At 39.8% G+C, this 24,850-nt stretch overlaps 1 protein-coding gene across 2 annotated transcripts in view; it reads right to left on the bottom strand.

The window, feature by feature from the left end:
• Nucleotides 1-23,980, bottom strand: part of NF1 (neurofibromin 1) — a 169,197-nt gene extending 145,217 nt beyond the window's left edge. For both annotated transcript variants that reach the window (XM_074974899.1, XM_074974898.1), the window contains exons 1-4: nucleotides 23,786-23,980; nucleotides 7,414-7,557; nucleotides 4,000-4,083; nucleotides 1,578-1,768 (exon numbers count right to left, since the gene is read on the bottom strand). In XM_074974899.1, the coding sequence (XP_074831000.1) occupies nucleotides 1,578-1,768; nucleotides 4,000-4,083; nucleotides 7,414-7,557; nucleotides 23,786-23,845 (479 nt within the window). In that variant the 5' untranslated portion in view covers nucleotides 23,846-23,980. The remainder of the gene's footprint in view (nucleotides 1-1,577; nucleotides 1,769-3,999; nucleotides 4,084-7,413; nucleotides 7,558-23,785) is intronic.
• Nucleotides 23,981-24,850: the final 870 nt, after the last annotated feature.

Genomic DNA, 24,850 nt, shown 5'->3' on the forward strand with positions numbered 1-24,850 from the left:
CCTGCAAGCTATGAGATTGTGTTGACTCCTTCCAAAGCTACAGATGTGTACTTGACATGATATGTGATTTCTAGCACTACACACAAAAGCAGCTCTTCATTTCATCAATGGAGGGAAAACTTAACAGCCCACGCTGAGAACGGGAAGGTCCCTGATGCTGTGCTTTACATGCCAAAAATCCCCCAGCTGCTGTACAGAGCCTAGAAATATGCCTAAACAGGAAGCATGGGTCAAAAGATCAGCAATGCTAACTGTCGGCAGGCTGACCTCTGTGGATATTAGCAACAGCCAGCCAAATGTTTAACCACTTCTATACCAATGAAAAACAGAATTGTGTGGAAACAAATCAACTCCAGCCTTGAAACAGCCTAGAATTTCAAAATTAAGTTTGAGAAAAAAAGATCTATACTGAAAAACTATACTGCAGATGTATAAACAAATACACATTAAAGAACTATCTACAAGAATAAGTTCTAGTGTAACTCCCTATAACAGAAGTGCATGGAATTATTTCCTACCCTGTAAGCAACTAAACCTAATCAATTTATTTAGCAAAAACCACATCCTCCATCCTAGCTACTAAGTCCAGGTCCTTGAAAGAGAGATTATTAAAGCCCTTTAAAGTTTAAAGAATAGTTGAGATTTCAGCTAATTAGATGTTTAACAAGTTTCATATTTAAAATTTGAATGCACTTCCATACTAATGTTCTTAAAGCTCTTTTAATTGTATAAGTTACACAAGCCCTAGTTTTAATTAGACTGGTGTACTAAGAACAACTCAAACTGGCATACTCACTGCTGCCCGACCCTAATAAAGGAGCATCGGATTCAATGCCAACAAATTATCCACTCAATTATCCATTGTTGGTTATAACCACACTACTCTGATAAGAGTTAAGCCTTTTCAAGCAACTTTCAAAGGACATAAAAGCATTTCCTTAATAAAAGTTTCCCATGCAAGCTTGGTGGGCTGGCCAAAGACATTAGCACCAAAGAGATGCATGCAACGTGGGAAGTAAAGAGGGATAGCATACCTTGGCCCTGATTCACCTCTCATTTAGAGTGGTGTAAATCAGGAGTAATTCCATTATAATCAGTGGCGATACACTGATATAAAACTCACGTGAGAGGACAAGTTAAGTGTGTCTGTCAATCTTTAGAAATCTCTCACTAGCAAGCACCCACCCTACATTTCAACTTGGTTTTATCATTAGTTCTGTTCTATAGCAGGTTTTGTTCATATAAAAGCCAGTCTAAAAATATAAGTAAGTCTAGTACCCAGAAAATATGCTGTAAAAAACACAGACTGGAGACAGAATCTGACTAATTTTATCAACTGATGCTTAAGCAGAGTTTTGAAATGTAGAGGGATTTTCATCAGAAAAGATTTTAAACAAACAACTTATTATGATACGAACACCCCATCAGCATTTTCACGTTAATATTTTTCAGATCAGAAAGGTCTGTCATGAATTTTAGCCTTTGTTTTAATCTATACTGATTAGAGCCAGACAACATTCACAGTGTTTGAGAAGACATCTGATACACTGGATAAGCTCTGCCATTCATGCACTCACCTGGTGGAAATGCGGCTGAAGACTGCATTAAAATTATTGCAACTCAGAGAAAAGAGAACCCCAGAGGCAGAATTGCGAAGTTCAGCTGCATGTTGGTTTCCTTCACGGTACGTATGGATAAAATGGCAGATTTCTGGCAGCAACTGTTTGACCAGCATCGTCTCATCTAGTCGCATCGTGTCCTTTGGTTGCTAAAATGTAAACATTTCACTTATTTCCTGAAATTCTCTTTCACAGCTTTACAGGCAAAAATAGTATTTCTAGTTACTATTATCCCAGGAAAAGATCTTCTACTACTTACTCTCTACACAGACTAAACTCTCGTTGACTTCAACGCAAAAAAGCTCTCACCACCCCTCCCCCACTGCTGCTAACAGTAATTTCCTATAATTTCACATAAAGTAGTATTTTACATCTTTGAATATGTTTCCATCCCTGACCTGTGAGACAATGTTAGTAGGTCAATATCATCAAGCGCTGAATGGGCTATCAAAATACTTTTTTCGAGCAAGAGGTTTGAAGACTTAAGGGACACACCCTGCCAACCTGTCAAAGTATTGGTTTGAGAGCATTTGAGTCAGTTGTTTGCCTTAGAAGAACCTACAGTAAACTCAGACTCTTAATTCTCTCAAATGGTTTTCTGACCGTTTTTCTCCAGTAGGGATTTAAAAGACATGATGAAGGAGAGGGTGCTTCTTTATTGACTCAGTGTGATTCCAGACAAGAACAAAAAAAAGCTACACTTTCCTGTAGAATTCTACTTTTTCCAATTTGCACAGTATGAGGCATAAGGAAACTATTTAACAAAGAATTTGAAGAGCAACTTTACTAAGAATCTTAACAGACGGTCAGGTCAGCATTTAAACTTTTAAAATCCTATCAATGAAATTACTATGGGCAATTCAGAAGTTGCAGTGATCCTACTTAGTTGACCTGAGTCTTGTTGCCATGAGAACTTGGTGAAACATTAAGAAGCAATAGTAAGCATGAAGTATGTCTGACCATATCACAGAACACAACTCTCTTTGTATACAGCTTTGGCTCAAGTCTTACTAAACATACTGGCTCAACTTGCTTTCATCTAAACTGACAAGACATACAATTTTAAGCTGCTAGAGGTTTCATTATGTATCTGAAACACACTGAGGTTTTGATCAATATAAATTGTGGCTTTTAAAAAAGGAAGATATGGATTTATGAAATTAGACAAGTCTAAGTTACTGGTATAATTTACTTTTTTTTAAAATTGAAATCTAGTCTGCATTACGTAGATACCTACATTCTTTTCTTACGTATTTAAAATAGCACGATTACTTAGATCAGCATCTTTACTATATTAAAAGATGTTCTACCTTGATAAACCAAACTCTATTGTATTTATTACACTGTAGAGAAATATCTTTTACAACCAGTACTAAGGAATTGCACACATCTTTGATGATTTCATTACATTCTTCCTGGAACAAAGCTAAAAGAAATCTTTAGGAATAAACCTGAGACTCAGAGTTTTTACATAAGATGAAGTTTGGCTTTGCAATTATACAACTGTTTTCATCCCAAAGGTAAAAGCAAACTGCCTCTCAGCAAAGATCTGAATGGAATAGGAAAGTTTGTGTGGAAACTTCAGAATTGGACTCCCACTGGAAGTTTGGATATGGTTAAATAATGTAAACTAGGAAATACCTGCAAAAGTAATCTTAATATGGCAATAGCGAAGGATTCTGTCTGGGTATATAATTATAGAAAACAGAAACAGAACTATGTCAACAAGAAATCTCTGCTTCATTTAAGAAACACTAGCTAGGACTTCCACAAACTTCACTAATTTTAATATATTTTATGCATTTATATTTTAATTTTTACTATTTTCCACTTTTAAAATGATTGTAAAATTATCCTTTAATTTTGTATTAAATTGTGAAATGAAACCATTTTTATTCTTTCGTTTGTATTCCTGCTTAGAATCTCCCCATCCACCCACAGTTTATACAAATGCAATGAAAGCTTAACACTGAAACCCATTACTTTACTTAAATTTGTTTTCCATGCACACAATGGTTTATTCTTTTTATATGAATTGTTGTAGAGAAACATATAATATTAGACCTTTGCAAGTGAAGTAGAGGAAAGATTAGATCTGAAACCTTCCTTTGTCCACTTAGTTAACAAGTCAAGGCATTTTTGATCATTGTTAATGGGGGGGGGGAGGGAGAGGATGGACATTCTACACATTGTTATTTTATCAGTTACATTAACTACTTCATAGAAGTTTTTCTAAAATTAGCATTAATTCTATGTGAAATAAATCAAGTGATTCTTAGTTTATTCGTACCTAGTATACACAGGCACACATTTATAGAACTTCTGTTCACTTTTCTACATCTGATTCAGAAACTCAGCAATTATAAATTAGACTACTTACCCCAGCAAGACATTTTTCCAGTGTATCCAATATAATCAGCTGAGAGAGATATAAATTCTTTTCAGCAGCTTCTCCAAATATCCTCTACAAGAAAAGATACAGATTTAGCTCCAGTGCAAAAATCTGACTGGTAGCCCATTACAGCATTTAGGTGATACAGAAAATCTGCTGGGGATTAAGCAGCACATTAGGTTAATGCTCTAGCCTTTCCACCTTTGGAGTTCTGGTTCAAATTTAGAAACAGGACCAGTGAAAATGACACTGATGGTTCCTTCCTAGTTCCTAGGATGAAGTGAGTAAACTGTTTTGGTGTGAATGACATAAATTCAACAAAGATAACAAGGGACAGGACAGGCCGGCCAATTGGTATTGGAGATGCACTAGCAGACCAACTAGAGAGTCTAGCAAGTCCTTCACTTTCATGACCCCAAAATTCATTCAAAAGAATGACGGTTACACTTCTTTTAGAAGCTATTTTAGTAGCTATTACTGTTTGTCTAAAGTATCTGATTTCTTTTGAGCTGTATTTTATTGCCAACACAACACTTAACAGAACTGAGGTTTTCCACAAACCCATGGATATAAACTTAGTTTGACTGCTGCAAAATTTAGCATAGACCACAGGAAGAAACACAAATACACTACCGGATCTTCAAAGCGGAGGCTGCATTTTAAATCTAGGATGCAAGAGTTTATCACATATTTAAAATGGCATACAATTTCACTACCAGCACCAATGACTAAGTATATCAATATTCACATTGGAACAACAAAACAAAGCAGAGAAGGGTTAGACAAAAAATTTGTTTAGTTCCACTGAGTGTTGATAGAACACAGTAAGAAGCTTCTAAAAATGATGCGATAATTAAAACTGCTTGAAAGATTAGTTCAAATATCTGTAGGCTTTAGCTGAGCAGGAGGCCTCTTGAAGCTCTCTTTTCTAAACATGGAGTAGACTAATGGCACACAGTCTACTGGTGTGTCTGGTCTCCATTCTGAAGGAATGCTTGAAAAATACTGATAGCTAGTTGGAGCATCTCATCCATTCTCTCTTCCTCAACCGTAGGAAAAGTTAAGTCTTGCTATTGGGTACAGAACATTGATATGAAAAGACTCATTCTTCTATTTTTGCCCTTTATGGAGGAATTCATTGGGAAGTACCAAGTCAGACTAATAATTTTTGTGCCATTTTCCATGAAAAGTGGTACTAAAAGTGGTACATGGCTGGTATTCCCTCAGAGACCTTTCCCACTCGGCTTACCCAGAACATCTTGTCCAGTTCTCTGGAATCCAAAACACTCAATTGAACTCTAGATTTCACTACTCAGGTCCTTTGATTTGGCATAGAGCAAAGCTATGCTGAGTTGATAAGACTCAAGTGAATGGGGTGGGTATAGGGCATGTCACACATCCAAAGTTACACACTTTATATACATGTACAAATTACACTGTATTTACTATACATTGAATCACATGTTTTTAGATTGGTTTGGTCACTTTGCAGGAACTAATACCCGTGCAGCACGTTCTCTCCATGTGCTGTTCACAAAGAACCTGCACTTTAATATTCCAGGTTCATCTTTGTCCATTGTTAGAAAACGGTTCCCTGGGTGTTCTTCCTCATATCTTAGATGGCTCAGACATTCTGCCTTTTTCAAGCTTATAATCTGTTTACCTCCCTAATTTTATCTTCCAAGAAATGAAGCCTCCTTCCAGGTATTAATTGCTCATGTCAGGCCAGGCCTCAGCTACATACATCAGATAAAATACAGAATTTTTGTTTCTATTTGTATAGCTTACACTCTTATTTATCAAGACTCCTTACAACTGATCTCTATAGAGTGGCTGATTTATTTTTGGGTTGGCACTATTAATTTTTATGTCCATTAGTGTAAGTATAGGCTACTCATTCTCTTGTTCTGGTGAGGACATATGTTCACATACTATTGGCCCTTTAGGGAGCCCACCCTGAGTGCTGTCATGATGGATCTGATGGTTTGGAAGTTGATCGCCCATGAAATGTGCTTCATTTCTTCTCCCTCCACTTTTTCAAAGTAACTACAATTTCTCATCTTGCCTGCCCCATGGTAATTTTTATTTTTCCTAGCACACACACTTAGGATCCTATTTAATAATTTTCCTGTGTTCCTCCCCACCCCCCTTTGTGTATAGCACCCTATCAAATTAGTTGTCAATGTTAATTTTATGAAAGTGAGGTTTCAATAATGTTTTAGTATATTTCTGAAAGTGTTTCTATGTGCTGCCTTGCTGCATTTCACAAATAAACAGTGTAGAGGGAGACTGTTCATTTAATGTTACAAATTTGAGTTTGAAAGGGTCTTTTTGAAATTTGGTGGGAAGGTCTTCTTGAACCTTTTTCTGTCCCTTGACTTTAACCTGCTGCCCTCAAGAACTCAGTGTTAAGGAGGTCCTTGATCCACCCAAGAAACACTGCAAGCTACATCAAGCGTCAGTCAGAGGGAGGAAATGTCAGGGGAACACTCCACTCAAGCTAAGCATCCCTTACTGGCCTCTAAGGCATGTGCTCAGGAGATTAACTCTGTAGGACTACCACTAGACCAAAGAGCCTTTTTCAAGCCTTTTCCTTCATGGTTCTCAGCTGATAATCTTGTATGGCTCCTGGATTTTTCTTTTTGTTTTTAAATGTAATTTATGAGATGGCAACTTGCAAATGACTGCACCATGCACTAATGTAGAATGTCTGAACAGATCCTGAAAAGAATCTAATGCCATAGGTTTGTTTTAAATACTTGTTCGTTTTTCCCCTCTTCCAATATTGCTCTTCCTGGCAGAACACATTCTAGCAGAAAGGATTAGAACAGCTCCCATCGCTCTGGATGATGTTCACTGGATACTTCTGCCCAAATGCCCTCTTCCTTCTCCCTCAAGGCCGCAAAATAGTGTGTCATTAGTTAAATGGCATGATTATGCAGCTGTACAGAGAGAACCCATTTCCCAGTGATCAAGTGCACCACTTACAAAATATATTCCACTTGGTTTGGAGAGCAGATATCCAAGGATTGCTTACAAACCCAGGTCTAAGAGGGCATGTGTTGAGTTGTACCCCATCCTAGCCATATGCACTTTTCCACTCTGTCCATTCCCTCAGTGACTGACACCTTCTGGGTTATCCAATGCAGCATTACTAACAGTCTTCCTTTTAGACCTTGTTGCCCACGTTTCCCATAACCCTCACATGCAATGTGGATGCTCATTTCAATTTTGTTTGTAAACTTTACTGCATTTGAAGTTAAAAAAATAAAAAATCAGTAAGTTAAATGCACAAAACGAAGCAGCAATCTGAGTCAGACTAGACATTCTACAAAGTTTCTGTAAATAAAAATTCATAACCATTTTCAAAAGCATCCAATAAACCAAACCTAGAAAACTTACCATATTGTTAACATTTTTTAAGATATTAGTGAGACCGCTTATGACCAGGGAAAACTTGTACTTGGAAATGTTTATGAGACATTCCTTATTATGTTCTGTGCTGACTTTGGTGTGGGTATTCTGCTGGCCAGCTTTTATGGGAAGCTGCAAAAAAAAAAAAAGTAGCATTACTTAGCATTTGTACATTAAGTTAGAGATTTACAGTTTTACAGGAAGGTTAAAGATACCTTGAGGCTTTATAGATTATGTTGTAAAACATTCTATTAAAGACAATCTTACAGTAACATTTTATTATATTTTTCATCTTTTCCTGCTAGAGACATTTGCAGGAAGCAAAATCCAGATTCACCTGTTTTTACTGCTTATTTCTCAACTAAAGCCAAACATCTGTTCTGTGACAATTTCCAAACAAACCAAATTCAGTGTCAGAGAAGTATTATTACAAGTGAAAAGAAAAGGAGGACTTGTGGCACCTCAGAGACTAGAAATTTATTTGAGCATAAGCTTTCGTGAGCTACAGCTCACTTCAGCGGATGCATCTGATGAAGTGAGCTGTAGCTCTCAAAAGCTTATGCTCAAATAAATTTGCTAGTCTCTAAGGTGCCACAAGCACTCTTTCTTTTTGCGAATACAGACTAACACAGCTGCTACTCTGAAACCTATTACAAGTGACTAAGCAATGAAACTGTAGACCTGTTTTCACAAAAATCTTCGCAAAAAAAGTATGTCTTTTGTATTTATGCAGCTAAACATAGACTTCAAAGCCTCCACTGAAACTTCTGTTAGGATAAAAAGTATGACAATAGGATAAGAGAAATTCAGAGATCTATCCTGGGTGACAAACTCATTCAGGTCTAAGAAGCATTCCAATATTCACTGCAATTCCATCTAACTGTTCCAGAAAGTTATCCGACAGATCCACATCCATCAACAAGCAGCACAGCAGCATTGTGTGAAAGTACAAAGTCAGGCATCAGGCAATATCATAGCCACTTGGACGACAGCAATAAATTTTTAACGCCTCAGCACGTTTTAGTATACATTAAATCTATCCCCTTCTGAGACAGGAAAATTCCTCGAATCACACTGATGTGTTTAGTCTTAACACACTTCTTGAAAAGTGTTTCAACCCAATCTTTCCAAGCTCCATATCTTTATGTAATAACAAATGATGAGAAAGGAACTGAGTGTTTCAGCGAAGAAAGGAAATCTCAGACATATCCTAAGGCTAAGATTGTTTTCATAATCTAGAAGACTGTCATAAAACGTGTTAAATATGTTTTAACTAACGTACTAGCAAACATATTTTAGAAAAAACCTATTTTGAGTATAAACCTCAGTGTGACTTAGTGAATTTTCCTGTCTCAGACAGGGATAGATTTAAAACATGCTACAGCATTCTGAGGAGCCAAGGGGTGACCATGACCAGCTAACATTTTTTAAACACAATTTGCCTTGTCTAATTAGGTGCAAAGTCACATTTAAAGTTATGTTTAACTTTATTTTAAAATGCTCTCACTTTTTTCATCTAGACATGCTCTCGTGGCTTCAAACGAAGACTGCAAAACCAATTCCTACCTTTGCATCCTCCATCTTTCAAAGAAAGCTATTTTTAAAACCATCCATTTTACACAAAAAGAAAAAAGAAAAGGAGTACTTGTGGCACCTTAGAGACTAACCAGTTTATCTGAGCATGAGCTTTCGTGAGCTACAGCTCACTGCCACAAGTACTTCTTTTCTTTTTACGAATATAGACTAACACGGCTGTTACTCTGAAACCTGCCATTTTACACACTATGTTACAGCAGATTACATTGTGAAAAACTGACCCTATAGAGCTGGTACCGTGCTATGATAGAAGTATAACGGCATTAACTAACTGCACAACACTAGGAACACAATATTAGCTACCGGTTTAAAGCTGTTCCATTAGGAAATCCTGATTGTCAGACTGAGAAAAAAAAAGTACCCGCTGAAGGCACATTCCACGCTAACGTATACTACCACCTTTTACTAGATTTTAAATAAGACCTAGATTTTCTTCACATTGCCCAAGTATATCAGCAAAAGTCTTAGGTCATGACTATACTAGAGGCCTTTCAGCGGCACAGCTGTACCGATACTTCCTAAAAAGGCAAAAAATCCACCTTGCAAAACACATCTTCCTTGGTCAGTCTAATAGGTGCAAGAGAACCCAGGTGGCTGAGGGGCACCTCTTTATTTTATAAAATAGTAAAAGTCAGCTAAATAAGTGAAATTGGAACACTATAAAATATTATGACTTCATCTATACCTGTAAAACCCAGCGGAGGAAAAAGAAACACAAAAGCAATTGCCCATAAAGACATACCCATGTATTCATAAATGGATAAATAATCTCAACCCTTAACACATTACCCTGCATGTTCAAATCAAATTTAAGTTAATATTAACAGATAATTGATAGTCACTGAAATGTTTGGTATTAATAGTCACAAGTTAAGGCTCTTTAATCCTCACTGTTAGGATAATGAAAGATAATGGAAAAACAGATGCACTTTTGCATAGCACCTAGCACAAAGACTGATTCTTGATTGGGTCCTTTGGTGCTACTGAAATACATAATAATAAAAGGAAGTAACGGGTGAACTCTCAAAAATATGGTGATAAAAGACGCCAAAATATGAGGGATGATTACAAGCATAGGAGGACAGTTCTCATGTCCAAAAGTTTCAGCAGTGTCACTAAAATAATGCCATTGCAATCAAATTCTGTAACTTTTGGATTGGAAAGGCCATTCTTTAGATGTTCATTTGGGGAAATGTCAGGCCACCTCTCTTCGCTAAAAACTAAATACTACAAGATCACTCAAGTCAAAAGGTGAGCATCCCTCAAGTGCTTAAAGAACTCTTAGAGAAATGTTGATAGTTTTAAAGTACAACAATTCCCTAACGAAGAAGGAATCGGTTGCAGTGTTGCCAGTTATATGCGCTCTAGATGTCCAGGCGTGAGCTAAAGCATGCGCTCTAGGACCCTGCAAGACAGGAGGGTCTCAGAGCCCAGGCTCCAGCCTAAGCCCGGACATCTACACCTCAATTCAACAGCCCCTTTACCTCAGCCTGTGTCAGCTGGCACAGACCAGCCGTGGGTTGCTAACTGCAGTGTGGACAAACCTTGCGAGATATTACCTCACCCAACTTGCCTAATAACTTAGAGGACATTTTAGTTGTATACAAGTCATTGATATTTAAACTTTTGGTATGTCTAAACTTTTCTGACTGACTCAAGTCAGGTACTCAGTTGGCAAGATAAATGTTTCCTCCCATCTTTTCCATAAATCAGACATATAGATTAATGCAAGTAAAATTTTGGGATCATAGATTTAACAAAAATGAAATGTTACGAATTCCAAAACAGTGAAAGGTAAAATTTCTTTCAACTTTATTCAGAAAAGTGACTTCCAAAGAGGATCTTCTACATCAAATAGTAAAAGTTAGACTTGAGCTGCAACTAGTCCAGCACAGATAACAGAAAACTCAATAACTCAACAGATTTTAATCCTATTCTGAACACTAGACACTTTGTTTCAAGCTGTACTCAGTAAATTCTTCAAAGGTCACAGACCAATCATGTCCCTTGCGTGCAGTTTACCAGAGTCAGTTAAAAAATTATCAGACCACATTAAAATGTAGGAAGAAGTACTTTGTTGAAATTCACTTTATGGAAGCTTTATATTTAAAAAAAAGACAACAGATTAGGGAAACAAGAATGCAATCAACGCATATATGTTTCCGAATTATACACACACACTTTGGATTTAGTGCAGGCGCTAAGTATCTCAATTTCAATGATAAAATATCAAATATTTAAAATGTTTTTTTCTGGTTTTTTAACTGGATTCCACAAGAACATTCCGTAAACTCATTCTGAGATTCTGAAAAACATAGATGTTCAAAGATGTTTCATGGCTTGAAAAAGGATGTGAACTGGAAACCCAGTCTCTCAAAATGCCACAGAACTTAAGAACTAAAGGAAAAATGCCAGGCAGTTAATATGTCTAAAAAATAACTATCAAGTGCTTAAAGGTTTTTGGTCATCACTGAATAAAGTTGCAGTATCTTAACCCTTCATTTATCATATTAAAATGTATAAACTTCCTTTTAACACAAAAACAGTAAGAAAAAAAGTTGCATTTGGTCTGGGTATCTAAACTCTGGAACAACTGATCTAGCCATCAAAGAATGTCTTTAAGCTCAGAGAATTTTTATGTCATGAAAATTATGACTATCCTGCCCATGTATCTTAACATGAAAGTCTGCAATTTAATTCTATACGGAATAACTGTTTAACAGCTGTACCATAGCCTGACTTGATAGTAGAGGTCATTGTACCTGCTCAGTGCCTGAATGCCAGCAGGGGACAAGTGGGGGTACAGAGGAAAATGAGGCACAATGCTGTAACCGCCCAGTACAGAAAAATTGCTCATCTTTCTGCAATTGTGCTTGTTTCCCCCACCCAACCACTCTTCCAAATCTATTCTAGAAAGCTAGTGAGATCAGGTTCCAATGCTGGTTAAAAACACATTTATTTCTGTTTCTGTAGTTCAGAATTAAATCCCACCTGTATGGGAATTTGGTATGTGCATATTTTCTAATGTTAATCCTGCTTGTGCTGGGCTGTTGTTTTTTTAAACTTGTGTGGCACTGTACACAGAACACACACTTCGTTTTACCGGCTAAAATAGCAATAAATTATGCTATTTTATAGAAGCATTTACAAGATTGAGAAAATATTGAACATTAAAAATGTATTTAATCTCTTCCCCCCCTCCCCGCCCCAAGTTGGAGGTGGCAATGACATTTAATTTTTCAGATCAATGTTTTGTTTGATGCTACATTTTAAAATTGTATGGTTTTGGTCGACTTGAAAAATTAATCACCATTAGTTTTGCGAGTTTCTTGGGAGAATGTCAGCACTTTGCGCTAGATTGTTTTAATGTCATGCTGACTTAAACTTGCGAGATGGCTTAAAAATGGGAATTTTTATCATGGTCTAAAAAGCTTGAAGTTGTTTCTTTCATTGCTAAACTTATTGGAGTTGAATACAACACCAAAAGATGTTGATAAACTAACACTACTTCACAAAACACTGAGCACAGGAATGTCAAACTAATTAAATCAGTAATGGTCAAGGCTGGGTCTACACTTAAAACACTGCAGTGGTACAGCTGTTCGCGCTTCAGTGAAGATGCCAGGAGAGCTCCTCCCATGAATATAGTTAAATCCACTTCCATGAGAGGTGGTAGCTATGTTGATAGAAGCCCTCCTGTTGACATAGTTGATTGGAAGTTAGGTCAGTATAACTGTCACTAAAGGGTGTTGATTTTTCACACTCCTGAATGACTTAGTTATACTAATGTAAGTTTATAGTGTAGACCTGGCTCAAGTGTCATTTATTTAATAACCCTCTTCTCAGTGTAGATCATTCTTAAAACATTAAGAAACTAAGAGCTAAGAAAAATTAAGGGGAAAAAATTGGTTGGCACCAATCTTTCCTGAACCCCCTCTTCTGGCCTTTAAACAACTCCCCAGTCTCAACAAGCTCATCATCAGAAACAAGCCCCCCACAGACCAGGATACACCAAACTCAATGCAGCACCAGACCTGCCAGAACAGATGCAAAATCTGCAGATATATCTCCACTGCTACAATGATCAGCAGGGATCCTAGAAATCAGCTGACCATGGAAAAACGTAGAATTTGTATTTATTTCTTTAAACAGAGAATCTTTAGTTTTTACATTTTGTGAAAAAATTAAAACATACACAGTAGAACCCTGTTTATCTGAGTCTCCATTATCTGGCTCACCATATTAATTGAACCAGAGCTGACGGCCCGAGCCCTGGGCAGTGAGCCTCCGGGCTCTCTATTGTGGCTAGGGGAAACTGAATTTCAGCATTTCATTTTAATCACTGAAAAACACACATTTTTATAGAGTTTTTTAATCACGGAAAACTAGGATCCCTGATGATCAATACCCCTGCGACACACCTGTCAAGATCCATGGGTCCCACACATGCCTATCACAACATGTGGTGTACCTCATCCAGTGCTCCAAATGACTGAAGTGAAATCTGACAATCACTATGCTCTCAAGTCAACTCACACAGAAAAAAGATAAAAGACCAAAAACAGCCTATCACCCCTGGGCAAGTACTTTTGACAAAACAATCACTTCATATCTGACCTCTCAGTCTTCATCCTCAGAGGAAACCTGTATAAAAGGCGAGCCTGGGAACTTAAATTCATAACTCTGCTGGATTCTTAAAAACCATGGACTTAACAGACACACTGATTTTATGGCGCAGTATAACAATATAAACAATTGCCCTCTTCATTTTAAATGGTCTCCTACAGCATGTCCCACCTTGCATTTAGCTCAAGACAATTTGGTCACCTTCTCCAGACCTGAAGGGCTCTGTGTAGCTCGAAAGCTTGTCTCTTTCACCAACAGAAGTTGATCCACTAAAAGACATTACCCCAACTATCTTGGGACTCATATCCTGGAACCAACATAGCTATAACATTGCAAATAAGTGTATTAATGTCATTACAGGAGTAAGTGAAACCAAAATGCTTATAGTTAAATATATTTATTATACAAAAAGTATAGCCTGAGGGTTAAAGGAAGAGGCTTCCTACAACGCTTTTATTTTCATTATTATAAGGAAAATAAGGAAAAAGGGAAAAACAGAACATGAAGGATACGTCGTCAGACTGAATCCTGAAACTAACAAGTTGCACATTACTACCTACCCAATCCAAGCTACATAGTGGACATATTTAAGCCCAAACATAACAGAATGGCAAAGGTTAGGAGAGTCACAAATTTAAAGGAAGACTGATCTAAGCAAATGCAGCAGTTGCCCTCACTGATCTGAAGAGGAGAGCAGTAGCACTCTGGAAGAAGCACAATTCCTATGCTCTGTAAGTTATTGTATCAATTTAACTATATTGGTAAATAAATAAATATCAATATAATCACCTTTGTAAAACTATAACCGCATCCACAGTAGGGGCGTGCGCTGATTTAATCAGATCTGTTTCTAAACAGATGGCTAAAATCAGTACAAAAATGGAGTATAGACAAGCCCCAAGAGAACTAGAAGAATATTGAACTGCTCACTATAAAAGGAACGACGTTGCTGGTAGTTCAGTATTTTGTCCTGTTCCATGGAGAAGTGGAGATGAGGGTTATGACAGAAAATATAGGAAGATGACACTAGCTGGGTCACACCTGTAGTTTTCCTTCTATTCAAACTTTCAAGTTCTTAACCTTATAGGACCTCATTGCAGGAGGCAACCAAAAGAAAAAGCCATAAAGTAGTTTTGTAAAGAAGTCTCAACAATAAAATGCCAGGTTGTGTTGACAACCATGTTAGAACAACAGAAATGCAAGACGAGAAGGGACCTCAAGATGTCATCAAGTCCAGCCTGCTGCGCTGAAGGCAGGACCAAGTAAACCTAGACCATCCCTGACAGGTGTTTGTCCAACCTGTTCTTACACACCTCCAATGATGGGGATTTCACATATTCTCTTGGAAGCCTGTACCAGTGCTTAACTACCCTTATAGTTAGAAAGTTTTTTCCCCAGTATCTAACCTAAATTTCCCTTGCTGAGGATTAAGCCTATTACTTCTTATTCTACCTTCAGTGGATATGGGTAACAATTGATCACCATCTTCTTTATAACAGCCCTTAGCATATCTGAAGACTTATCAAGTCCCCCCCCCCCCCCCCGTCAGCCTTCTTTTTCAAGACTATACATGCCCAGTTTTGTTTTGTTTTTTTAAACCTTTCCTCATAGGTCAGGTTTTCCAAACCTTTTATCACTTTTATTGCTCTTCTGGACTCCCTCCTATTTGTCTACATCATTCCTAAAGTGTGGTGCCCAGAACTGGACACAGTACTACAGCTGAGGCCTCACTAGTGCCGAACAGAGCGGGACAATTACATCCCATGTCTTACATACGACACTCCTGTTATATACCCCAGATTAGCAGCTTTTTTTGCATCTCCAACACATTGTTGACTCATTCAGTTTGTGATCCACTATAACCCCCAGATCCTTTTCTGCAGTATTAATACTGCTGAGTCAGTTATTCCCCATTTTGTAGTTGACCATTTGATTTTTCCTTCCTAAGTGCATTTCTTTGCATTTCTCTTTATGGAATATCATCCTGTTGAATTCAAAATGACCCTGGAAAATTATAATTCTGTCTCCCAAGTGTTTGCAACCCCTCCCAGCTTCATATAATGTAGGCACACTCTCCAGTCCATTACTCAAGTCCTTAATGAAAATATTGAGTACAACTGGAACCAGGACTGATCCATAAGGGACCTCACTAGATACACCCTCCCAGTTTGATAGCAAACCATGGATAACTAGTCCGAGTACAGTCTTTCAATTAGGGATGTAAATATCGTTTACAGCACCACCCGCCCCCTCAGCCTGCCACACTCGACAGCAGCAGCCAGCAGCGGCCTGGGCCCTGACCGTGTCCAGGGGCCCAGTGGAGTCTCCCGGGGGGGACGAGGGGTCTTGCAGGGGTGGCGGGGCAGGGAAGCAGGAGCAGGGGGCCCGTGTCTGTAGGGGAGGGGATGTGCCCACCCAGGGTCCCTGTGCTGGTTCCTGGCAGGGAGCGAGGCACCCAACCCTGGAAGCCAGCACTGATAGCCCGAGAGTACAACGCGTTCTGACCGCTCCTGGTCCACGCGTTCTGGGCTCCCAAGCCACCGCCATGCAAGGTCAGCTCGGTTTGTCCTGACCTGGGCACTGCCACTGAGTGGGGAGAGGGAAAAGGATAGGGAAGAGGCAGATTTGTTAATGCACATGGTGTGCTCAGATGTGGAGGTAGGGAGTGCAGCTGGGTTGAGGGAACGACAGCGCAAGTAGGGATGTAAAATGTCACAAAATTATTTTATCAATCTGCTTTAAACATTAACAGCAATATATTAATAAGACTAATATTTATCTGTTAATTGGTTAACCATTTGATATTTTACATCCTACTTTCAACCAGTATATTTTATTCTAATATACCAATGTACAACATAGAAAGCACAACAACGTATAGTAAATACACAAGTCTCTTGCAGGCTTCATTGGTAGAAGCTGAAGAATCTTTATATAGACTTACTTGTTAACGCAACCTCTCCGATGATCAAAACTTATACTCTGACCATGTAGACAACTTAAGTAAATCTAATGTAAACAGTACACAAATGAATTTCCATACCTAACTTCTAAAATGCTTTCTACTTATTTAAGATTTCTTCTGACTTTGCTATGATTATTTTATCATTATCAAATCTGTCCAAGAATCTAACAATTCTTAAGAGATAACAATAGAAATTTGCTATTGGCGGGGGAAAATGTACAGTCTACGCTGGGTCACTAGACTTTCAGCTTTCTATTTTACACTTCCAAAAGACAAACAAAATATATAAATCTTGAAAAGCGCTGGAGTTGGAAACCAAGTCGCAAGAAAATAGAAGCATGCAAACAAAGTCAACCCACTTATTCTCCACTTTCAAACTAAGTTTTCAACAGATTTTGTTTCTTATTTTAATTATGCAGGAGATGCACATTCCCCTTGCAAACTGCAAAAGGAAAGCGATATGAGGTTCTTCCAACTTTGGCTTTATAAAAAATAAAAGTTCAAAACCCCTTCACAGAAATATGTTATTTAAAGAATAAAGTTAGTCAGATTCACAGATGCTTAGCAGTATAAACTGCCTACTACTGGTATCTTAGAAAATACTCCTAGAATGCCATTTCAATACCTTTTTCCACGTCCCCACAGAATGTCACATGGTAGTTTACTGAAGGCTTTAAGTATTAATGTGCTATAAATTAACAACTGTTCCACAAGGGTGCCTGGTAGCCTCAGATCATCTGGCCTATTTTGTATCTACAATGGTATATACCACATGGTCTGCCATGTTGCTCTAGAGGATGATCACAACTTTCTCTGTGCCTTTGACCCTGTCCACATGCACTCACTTTTTTACCTGTCTCCTCTAGCAAGGGCAGCACTTCATTCCTTTCAAAAGTGCCAGGCAGTAACTTCTCAGATTTAATAGTGAAAAACCAATTTAAAGTGTTTATTGGCAATTTACAGAAGAGAAAGTAAACAGATATAAAAAGGCATTTAAAAACATACTTAATAGGATCTCTACAGTTAGATCCTGAAAGATGGCTTTAAGACTTAAAAGCAGATTCTACTAAATAACTTACATAGCTGTTGCACTGGGCAGAGCAGTGTGGTCTCTGACAACATACAAGACTAATATTTTGGGGAGTGGCATCCCATTAGAGGAAGAAGTGCCTATATCCTCAGACACCTTAGCTAAGGGTCTCTCCTCTGCTATGCAGATGTCAAGTTATTAAGAAAATAAATATCTTTTGTAAGTGTGCCAAAGAAACATTTGCATTAGTTCCACATACTCTTGTTTAAACACACAAAAATATAAAATCCTTTTCCTAAAACGTGGACATTGATAGCAACTGTATCCAATTAGAAATTGATAGCATTGATTGTCTTGATCACGCATTTCCAAGATATTCCATTCTACCAGTTTTAGACAGGTAAACAAAGAACCATGAAAGTTTCTTTATTAACTGATATTTGGAATAAAGACAAGGTTTAATTATTTCATTTTAGCAAAAGTTTACCTTTAACACCTTTACTTTCAGTGTTCCTGAGACATGCATAAAGTCCATTAACACTTTAAATGGAAAAAGTGACCATTTCAGCTTTTGCATGAACGCCAGCATACACTTCACAGAAATTCAAGGATTAAAAAGTGGACATACTAAATGCAGCCTGGTAAAAGCTCTGAACTATAAACCAGTAAATTCACAAACACTAATTTTTTTTTTTTTAATGAAAGTAATCACAAAGTTCACTATTGCTAGGCCCATGACACAATAGTCAAATAGAATGGATATTATAAGTAGGATCTTCTGAAAACAAGTTTTTCAGCAGAAAACTTTTTGAAAATAAACAAATTCAAGTGTGTTCAAGATTCAACTCCAAGCCCCTCTTCAAGTATAAGCTGGCTGCAGTCTCTCTCCTCCCCCTTCAAATAAAGGTACTGACATCTGGAAAGAAAATTTCTAGTGGAAATGCAGTAATGACAATCCTTAACAGCACGCATACATACATTTGAAAACATCTGCTTATTCCCCTTCTACAGAAGGATCTACACAAACAGATTTTATGGCAACAAATGGGTGTTTTGGACTCAGAGGGGAAGAGATAAAAAGCACTCTCCTTCAGTCAGTATCAGTGTTGTCTGGGACTGATTGAAAGCCCATAATGTCAATGGGTGTCTTTCCACCAACTATAAATGGACAGAGGATCAGGTCCTGAGAGCTCATGGTTCAGTAAAATAATCTTGCAAGGTAGTACGTGGCAAAAAACAATGGACTTCAGAAAATACCACTTTGTTCTACTTATTAGTAAGGATTTTAATAAAAGCGACAACTTAAAGTCTTATGCTGTAAACAAATGTTATCTTTAGCTATATATACTAACACAAACTTATTCTATTCTACGTAGGTTCTTACATTGCCATGATCACTGTAGCATCTAAGGACTTTCCAGCAGCACATTAAGTGACGTGACTAACACAAGTCTATCATGTGTGGAACAGTCTCTCCTATCTTCTCCCCAGGGGGAGACTTGTGTGTGTGAAGTGAAGCATTTTGGGTTGGGGCTCGTTTTTAAATGTCCATGCTGCTCTGTGTTTATGTTAGAGAAAACAGGTTGAAGAAGTGCGCCTTGCGGTTGGTATAAAAAGTGAGGGTTTGTGATGGTCCTTAGCTCCTAGACGCGTTCGTTCCAGTCTGAGAACAACCTCCAAGAAAGTTCTGCATTCGACACAGACAAGCTTTACCTTTATGGTAGAAAGTTCCATTGTGCCTGAGGAGCTGAGTTTTCTTGGAATGTTTTCACATGTCGTTTGTTACTATTTGTGGTCACTTTGCTGAGATGCAAAAAATAATGAAAAATTAATCCATGAAATCAGGTTCGCTTTCATATTCTTGGTGCTGTGACGGATTTCAAAAACAACAAGATGATATTTATTTGCTTTAAAACAACTCTTAATTCTGTTAGTTCTGAGTTTCATAAAAGCTCATTTTTAAACACTAGAAATGTGGGACTATAGTTGACAGTGTCCATTTAACTATAATCCATTTAATAAAGGGTTTCTTTCTTTAATTTATATTACAGAGAGAAAAGTTGCTTAATTCTTCTAACCCATCCTACTGCCAGGATTGTGCCCGTACTTATACTTGGTAGGGCTTAATAGTCTAGTTTTAAATGCCTCAAGTAATGGGGCTGCCATTATTCTGTTTGGGGAGACCTATTTGACCTAATAGGTTTTCCCTCTATCTACCTAAAATGTGATATGCTCTAAAAAAAACGCTATGAAAATATTTTAAAAAATTAAAATTCAAAAGTAGACTGACTTTTCTATAGGAAAGTCCTAAAATTCATTTATTTTAGGGAGGCCTTATTATGTTTTGGAATATTTTTGCTTGTTTATTAATGGTTATTGCACCTGTAGTGATTAGAGGTGCTTTAAGTTACAAAAACATGGAAGATACAAATGATATACTCCACCCTAAAACTGCTGGCCAGTCACCAGTAGGCCTTAGGAGACCAAATCTTAAAAATATACCAAACACAAACTAGAAAGATACCCAAATAAGATGCAAAACAAAACAATCCAAAATGAATGAGCCTTACATCAGGGCCTGAAGCTTGCCCAACTTGGGCTCTGGCAGACCACCAAGAGGAGAAAATTACAAAGGCAGAGATGCTTGACATGAAAGCGCTGCTGTCAAACCTGGATAGTTTTACCACAGCATTCCAGCCGATCTCAATTACTGCAATGGAGAATTGAGAGAGAGTCATCTCATATCTGAGTCCTAGACCACTCAGGTAATAAAAATTTCTAACAAATCAGAAGTCAGCATACTCCTGAAATCTCAGCACTATATACTCTGCTATGTCCTGGCCCCACTCATGTGATGAGAAGTTGCTTTCTGCACCAGCTGAAGCCTCCAGGTGGTCTTCAAGGGTATCTTGAAGTAGACCACATTACAGTATCTGAAAATCAAAGATGATTGGGGGTGGGAGAATGCAGCACATAGCTCTGAAAAATGTATTCAGCAGCCAGATGTTGACTGACCTACAATGCCAACCCACACTTGCCAGTCATTTTAATCATACAGAATCATACCCACAACAGGTGTTCTGGTTAGCAAAACATTTATGAAAATAAACAAGAGCTGACAAGTTTGCTCTGATTTTTTGTTTTGTTTCTTTAATATAAATTAGTCCTGATTGCTCAATAAAATACTGTTTTAGTCACTTTGAAATAATAATACCGGACTTTTTACAAATGAATGGAAACACTGTCTGGGTAACTACATCTATCTTTCACTGAAATCCTATTTTGTAAATTTTTAAAACAAAACCTGAGCAAACAACATTTTGCTGTTTCTGAAAACAGCAAACAAGAGTTTTCCTTTTTAGTCAGTAACAGAAACATACTCCTGGTACAATATGCAATGTTAGTTCACCTCCTTCAATGAGGATATCAAAACTTCCTGCACACAGAAGTAAAGAAACCTGAAAATACATTACTAGCACTGTAAAAAAGGAAGTGAGGATTGTATGCATTGGACTACAGGCACTGTACTTCACTGAAGAGTAATTCGAACTGGCTTCTCAAATTAGCAGCTGCTGGGCAGTCAAAGATGCAACCAGGGGATCAGTGTTCACTGTTGTACCATTATTGGCTGGTCATTCACATAGCTGTTTTAGTAGCAGTTCAGGGACTGGCTTATTATCCATCCACAATTCATAAGTAATACCTAAAAGAAAGTTAAGGAGTAAGAATACCCTAACAGGTTTACTCTGATCTGCATTCCAAAGTCACCTTTCCAACATGAAGATCACTCTCAGAATGGGCAAAGCAAATGAGAAGAAATCTCAGAACTTGAAAACCTCAACATGAAATAAAGTAAGGTGGAAAGGGGAAATATTTTTCAGCATATTTCAAAAAGTTTCAGAGTATTAGTGTATCATCGAGGCCTCTTTGCTTTATTCCTAAGTGTCTTATCAAATTTGTGAAAAAATAATAACTATAAGCGTCTTAAAACAGATGGGAATTATGCAATGAATTGATTTCAATAGTCCTGTAAGGCATACCTATCATGCAAACTGGAAGACAATTGCAATCAACATTCTCTTTAGTATTTTTTCAACAGAACTGTAACTCCAGTATTCCAGCTAACTCACAGTTGAAGGGCTTTGTTTCTAAGGAAGTAGGAAAGGATTCCTCTTGTATACCTACCCTTAATTATTCCATAAAGTGTATGAGAAAATACTTGTTTAAAAAGATCAAGTCCTTAACTCCTAACAGATGTTGGCAAGCCCAATTCCACAATGTATATAACAAAACAAACGATAAAGCCTAAGGCCTTTTAACACCAGTACACAAAGAAATGTTTTCTTGCATTACTGGGAGCATAATTAGTACCATTCCTTTTAAACTTACTGAAAATAAAAGCTCTGTGATTCAAGGTAATCCAAAAAGGAGTTTACTGTGCAAAATAACAGGCTCCAAAGCATGCTACATTATAGTTATAAAAAATCCTCATCATATTGACTGCTCAAAAAAAATTAAAGAGAAGCACAAAGATTTTCTTGCAAAGAAACTATATTCATATCTGTTTTTAAAAGAAAGATAAAAGCGAAAGTCTTATCTTTACAGGCCACCAAACTTTTCTGCAGGTTATCAACACTAGACAATACTGCTAAGAAATATTTAGAGCCAAGGCAGATGAACAGAATTCAACCTCCATAATCAGCTTCATGTTTACTATGGATAAGTATACACAGTGGGGTATCTTATACTCTCCCCCCAATCACAGGAAGGATCTATTCAAGTACAGCAAAAGGAGAAAACAAAAAAACAAATGAGTCAACCTAAACCAAGTCCTGGCTTACATGTCAGAAAGGCATTTGGGGGAAGAGAAAGGAATGTGCAGTCTAAGAACTAACACTGAGATCAACTGGGAATGTCTGTGCAGCCATGTAGTCCCAATGAGCAGTCTCGCCATGTGGATCAGAGAAATACATACAGTCACAAGCCCCAGACCAAGAAATTGCTCTTCCTTCCACCCACAAAACCTTCAGTGAAAATCCCTTCCAAAGGCATTGACTCTTATAACGAAGGAGAAAAGCCTAACACTGAAACAATATATACACCCGGGACCCTCCCCCAACCCAGTTGCCTTTGTTTGCTGTTTCCAATTGATTGGGATGCAGTTTCATATAAACATTCACTTTATCCCTCCCCAAACTCCTCACTTTTGAAGCTTTAATCCCCACTCTCTCTCAATGACAATGAGACAAGTTAAATAAATAAAAATTAACGCTGAGCAAAAACTTTAGGTGATTTTTCAGAGGGTCTGGGGATGGAACTGACAAGGAAAAGAACAAATGAGATAGCCACCCCCGCCCCCCTTTGTATTTAGAGGAAACTAACAATGAAAATGACCACATAACCCAGGGGAGCCACCCCACCATCGGGGCTGGGATCATCCATCCGGAAATGAGTGGGAGGCAATTTCACCAGTAAGGGGATAAGATGATTTGGAGACTGGGATGGACAAGCAAGAAGTACCCAGGCCCCACCCTCCCGTAAACACTCTGCCGATCATAGTGGCCGTATCTAACCACTGGGGAGAGGAGGGGGAATCACTGCTGCCCGTCCCCCCAATCTGTGAAGGGGAAGAAAGCAGCAGCCCCTCATACCGTCTCCCACGGAGCCTAAACTAGGTAGGAACAGCCCCCACTAAATATTGCCCCCCCCGCCCCAGGTCTATGCCCAGTGCAATGTGGAGCAGCCCCCCAGATCCCCTCCACCCTAGAAGAGAGGCACCCTATAGCGCCTCCTTCCCACTCCCCACGCTTGGTCACCCCAGCCCGGGCGGTGGGGGAGGAAAGGGGGGGGGGGAAGAGCAAGGAAACGAAAACCCCATCCCCCTCCACAGCGCTGAGAAGCGGGGAAGGAAGCCGGAAGCAGCCCCCCGCCCCAGTCCATAGAGAGAGCAGGCCCCTGCCCCAAGAGGGGAGCGGCGCCCCCAGCCCACGGAGCGGGCACGGCCCTCGCCCCCAGCCTTCCCCTGGGGAGGCCGCTCCCCCCTCCCAGGCCCCCATCCTCCCACGGCCCCCTCAGCCCACGTCGGGAGCAGGCCCCCGCCCCCCGGCGGCCCCCTCCTTCCTTCCTTCCCTCCCTCCCGTTACCTGCTCGTCGAAGCGGTTCACCACGGCCTGCACCCACTCCACCGGCTTGTGGGCCGCCATGTCCCGCCGCCTGCCGGGGCGGGGAGGGTCTCTGGGTCCCGGGCTAGGTCTCGGCTCCTCAGCTCCCCGCAGCCATCAGAGCTCCGAGGCCGCCATGACACCCCACCGGAAGCAGGAGCCCAGTCCGCCCCCACCGCCAGCCCAGGCAGCAGCCGAACGCGCGGCCGGGGACTGGGGGGGGGGGGGGGGCGTTTGGAAAGCGCATGAGCAGGGCCTGCACGCCTGCGCTGCGAGAGCGGGAGCCAACCCTCAGCGCGCATGCGGGAAAGGGGAAGTTGCGCGTGCGCCGTGGACCGGCAAGGGGGGGGCATGCGTGGGATAACGGAAAGGACAGTGCGCATGCGTCTAAATGGGGACGAGGGAGAAATAAGCTAGGATTGTGTCCCCCTGCCCCGTCACTGACCCTGGGAGGGAGCTCTGCTTTCCTCACACGCACACACACACACACACCCTGTCACTGAGTGGGGGGGGGGGGCTCTGATTCTCTCCTGGAGCCCCGTCACCAACTGTGGGGGGAGGCTCTGATTTCTTAACACCCCCCCGCTGCCCTGTCACTGAGCCTGGGGGGGAGTTCTGCTTTCCTGACACCCCCACCCTGAGCCTGGAGGGGGGGCTCTGATCCCCCCCAGCCGTGTCTGAGCCTGTGGGGGGGTAGAGGGATGAGGCTCTAATCCTGTCACCCCCAGCCCTGTCACTGAGCCTGGGGGGGAGCTCTGCTTTCCTGACACCCCCACCCTGAGTCTAGAGGGGGGGCTCTGATCCCCCCCCAGCCGTGTCTGAGCCTGTGGGGGGCTAGGGGGATGAGGCTCTAATCCTGTCACCCCCAGCCCCTGTCACTGAGCCTGGGGGGAGCTCTGATCCCCTCCCAGAGCCCTGTCACCTAGTAGGGCTGGTCTGATCTCCTCCCACCCTAGCCCTATTACTGACCCTGTGGGGGGGGGGGAAGGACTCTGATCCCTTCCCCCCTAGGCCTGTCACACTGATCCTCCTCTACTGATCACTCCC

The sequence above is a fragment of the Natator depressus genome, chromosome 17 (assembly GCF_965152275.1).
Source record: "Natator depressus isolate rNatDep1 chromosome 17, rNatDep2.hap1, whole genome shotgun sequence".
NCBI lineage: Eukaryota > Metazoa > Chordata > Testudines > Cheloniidae > Natator > Natator depressus.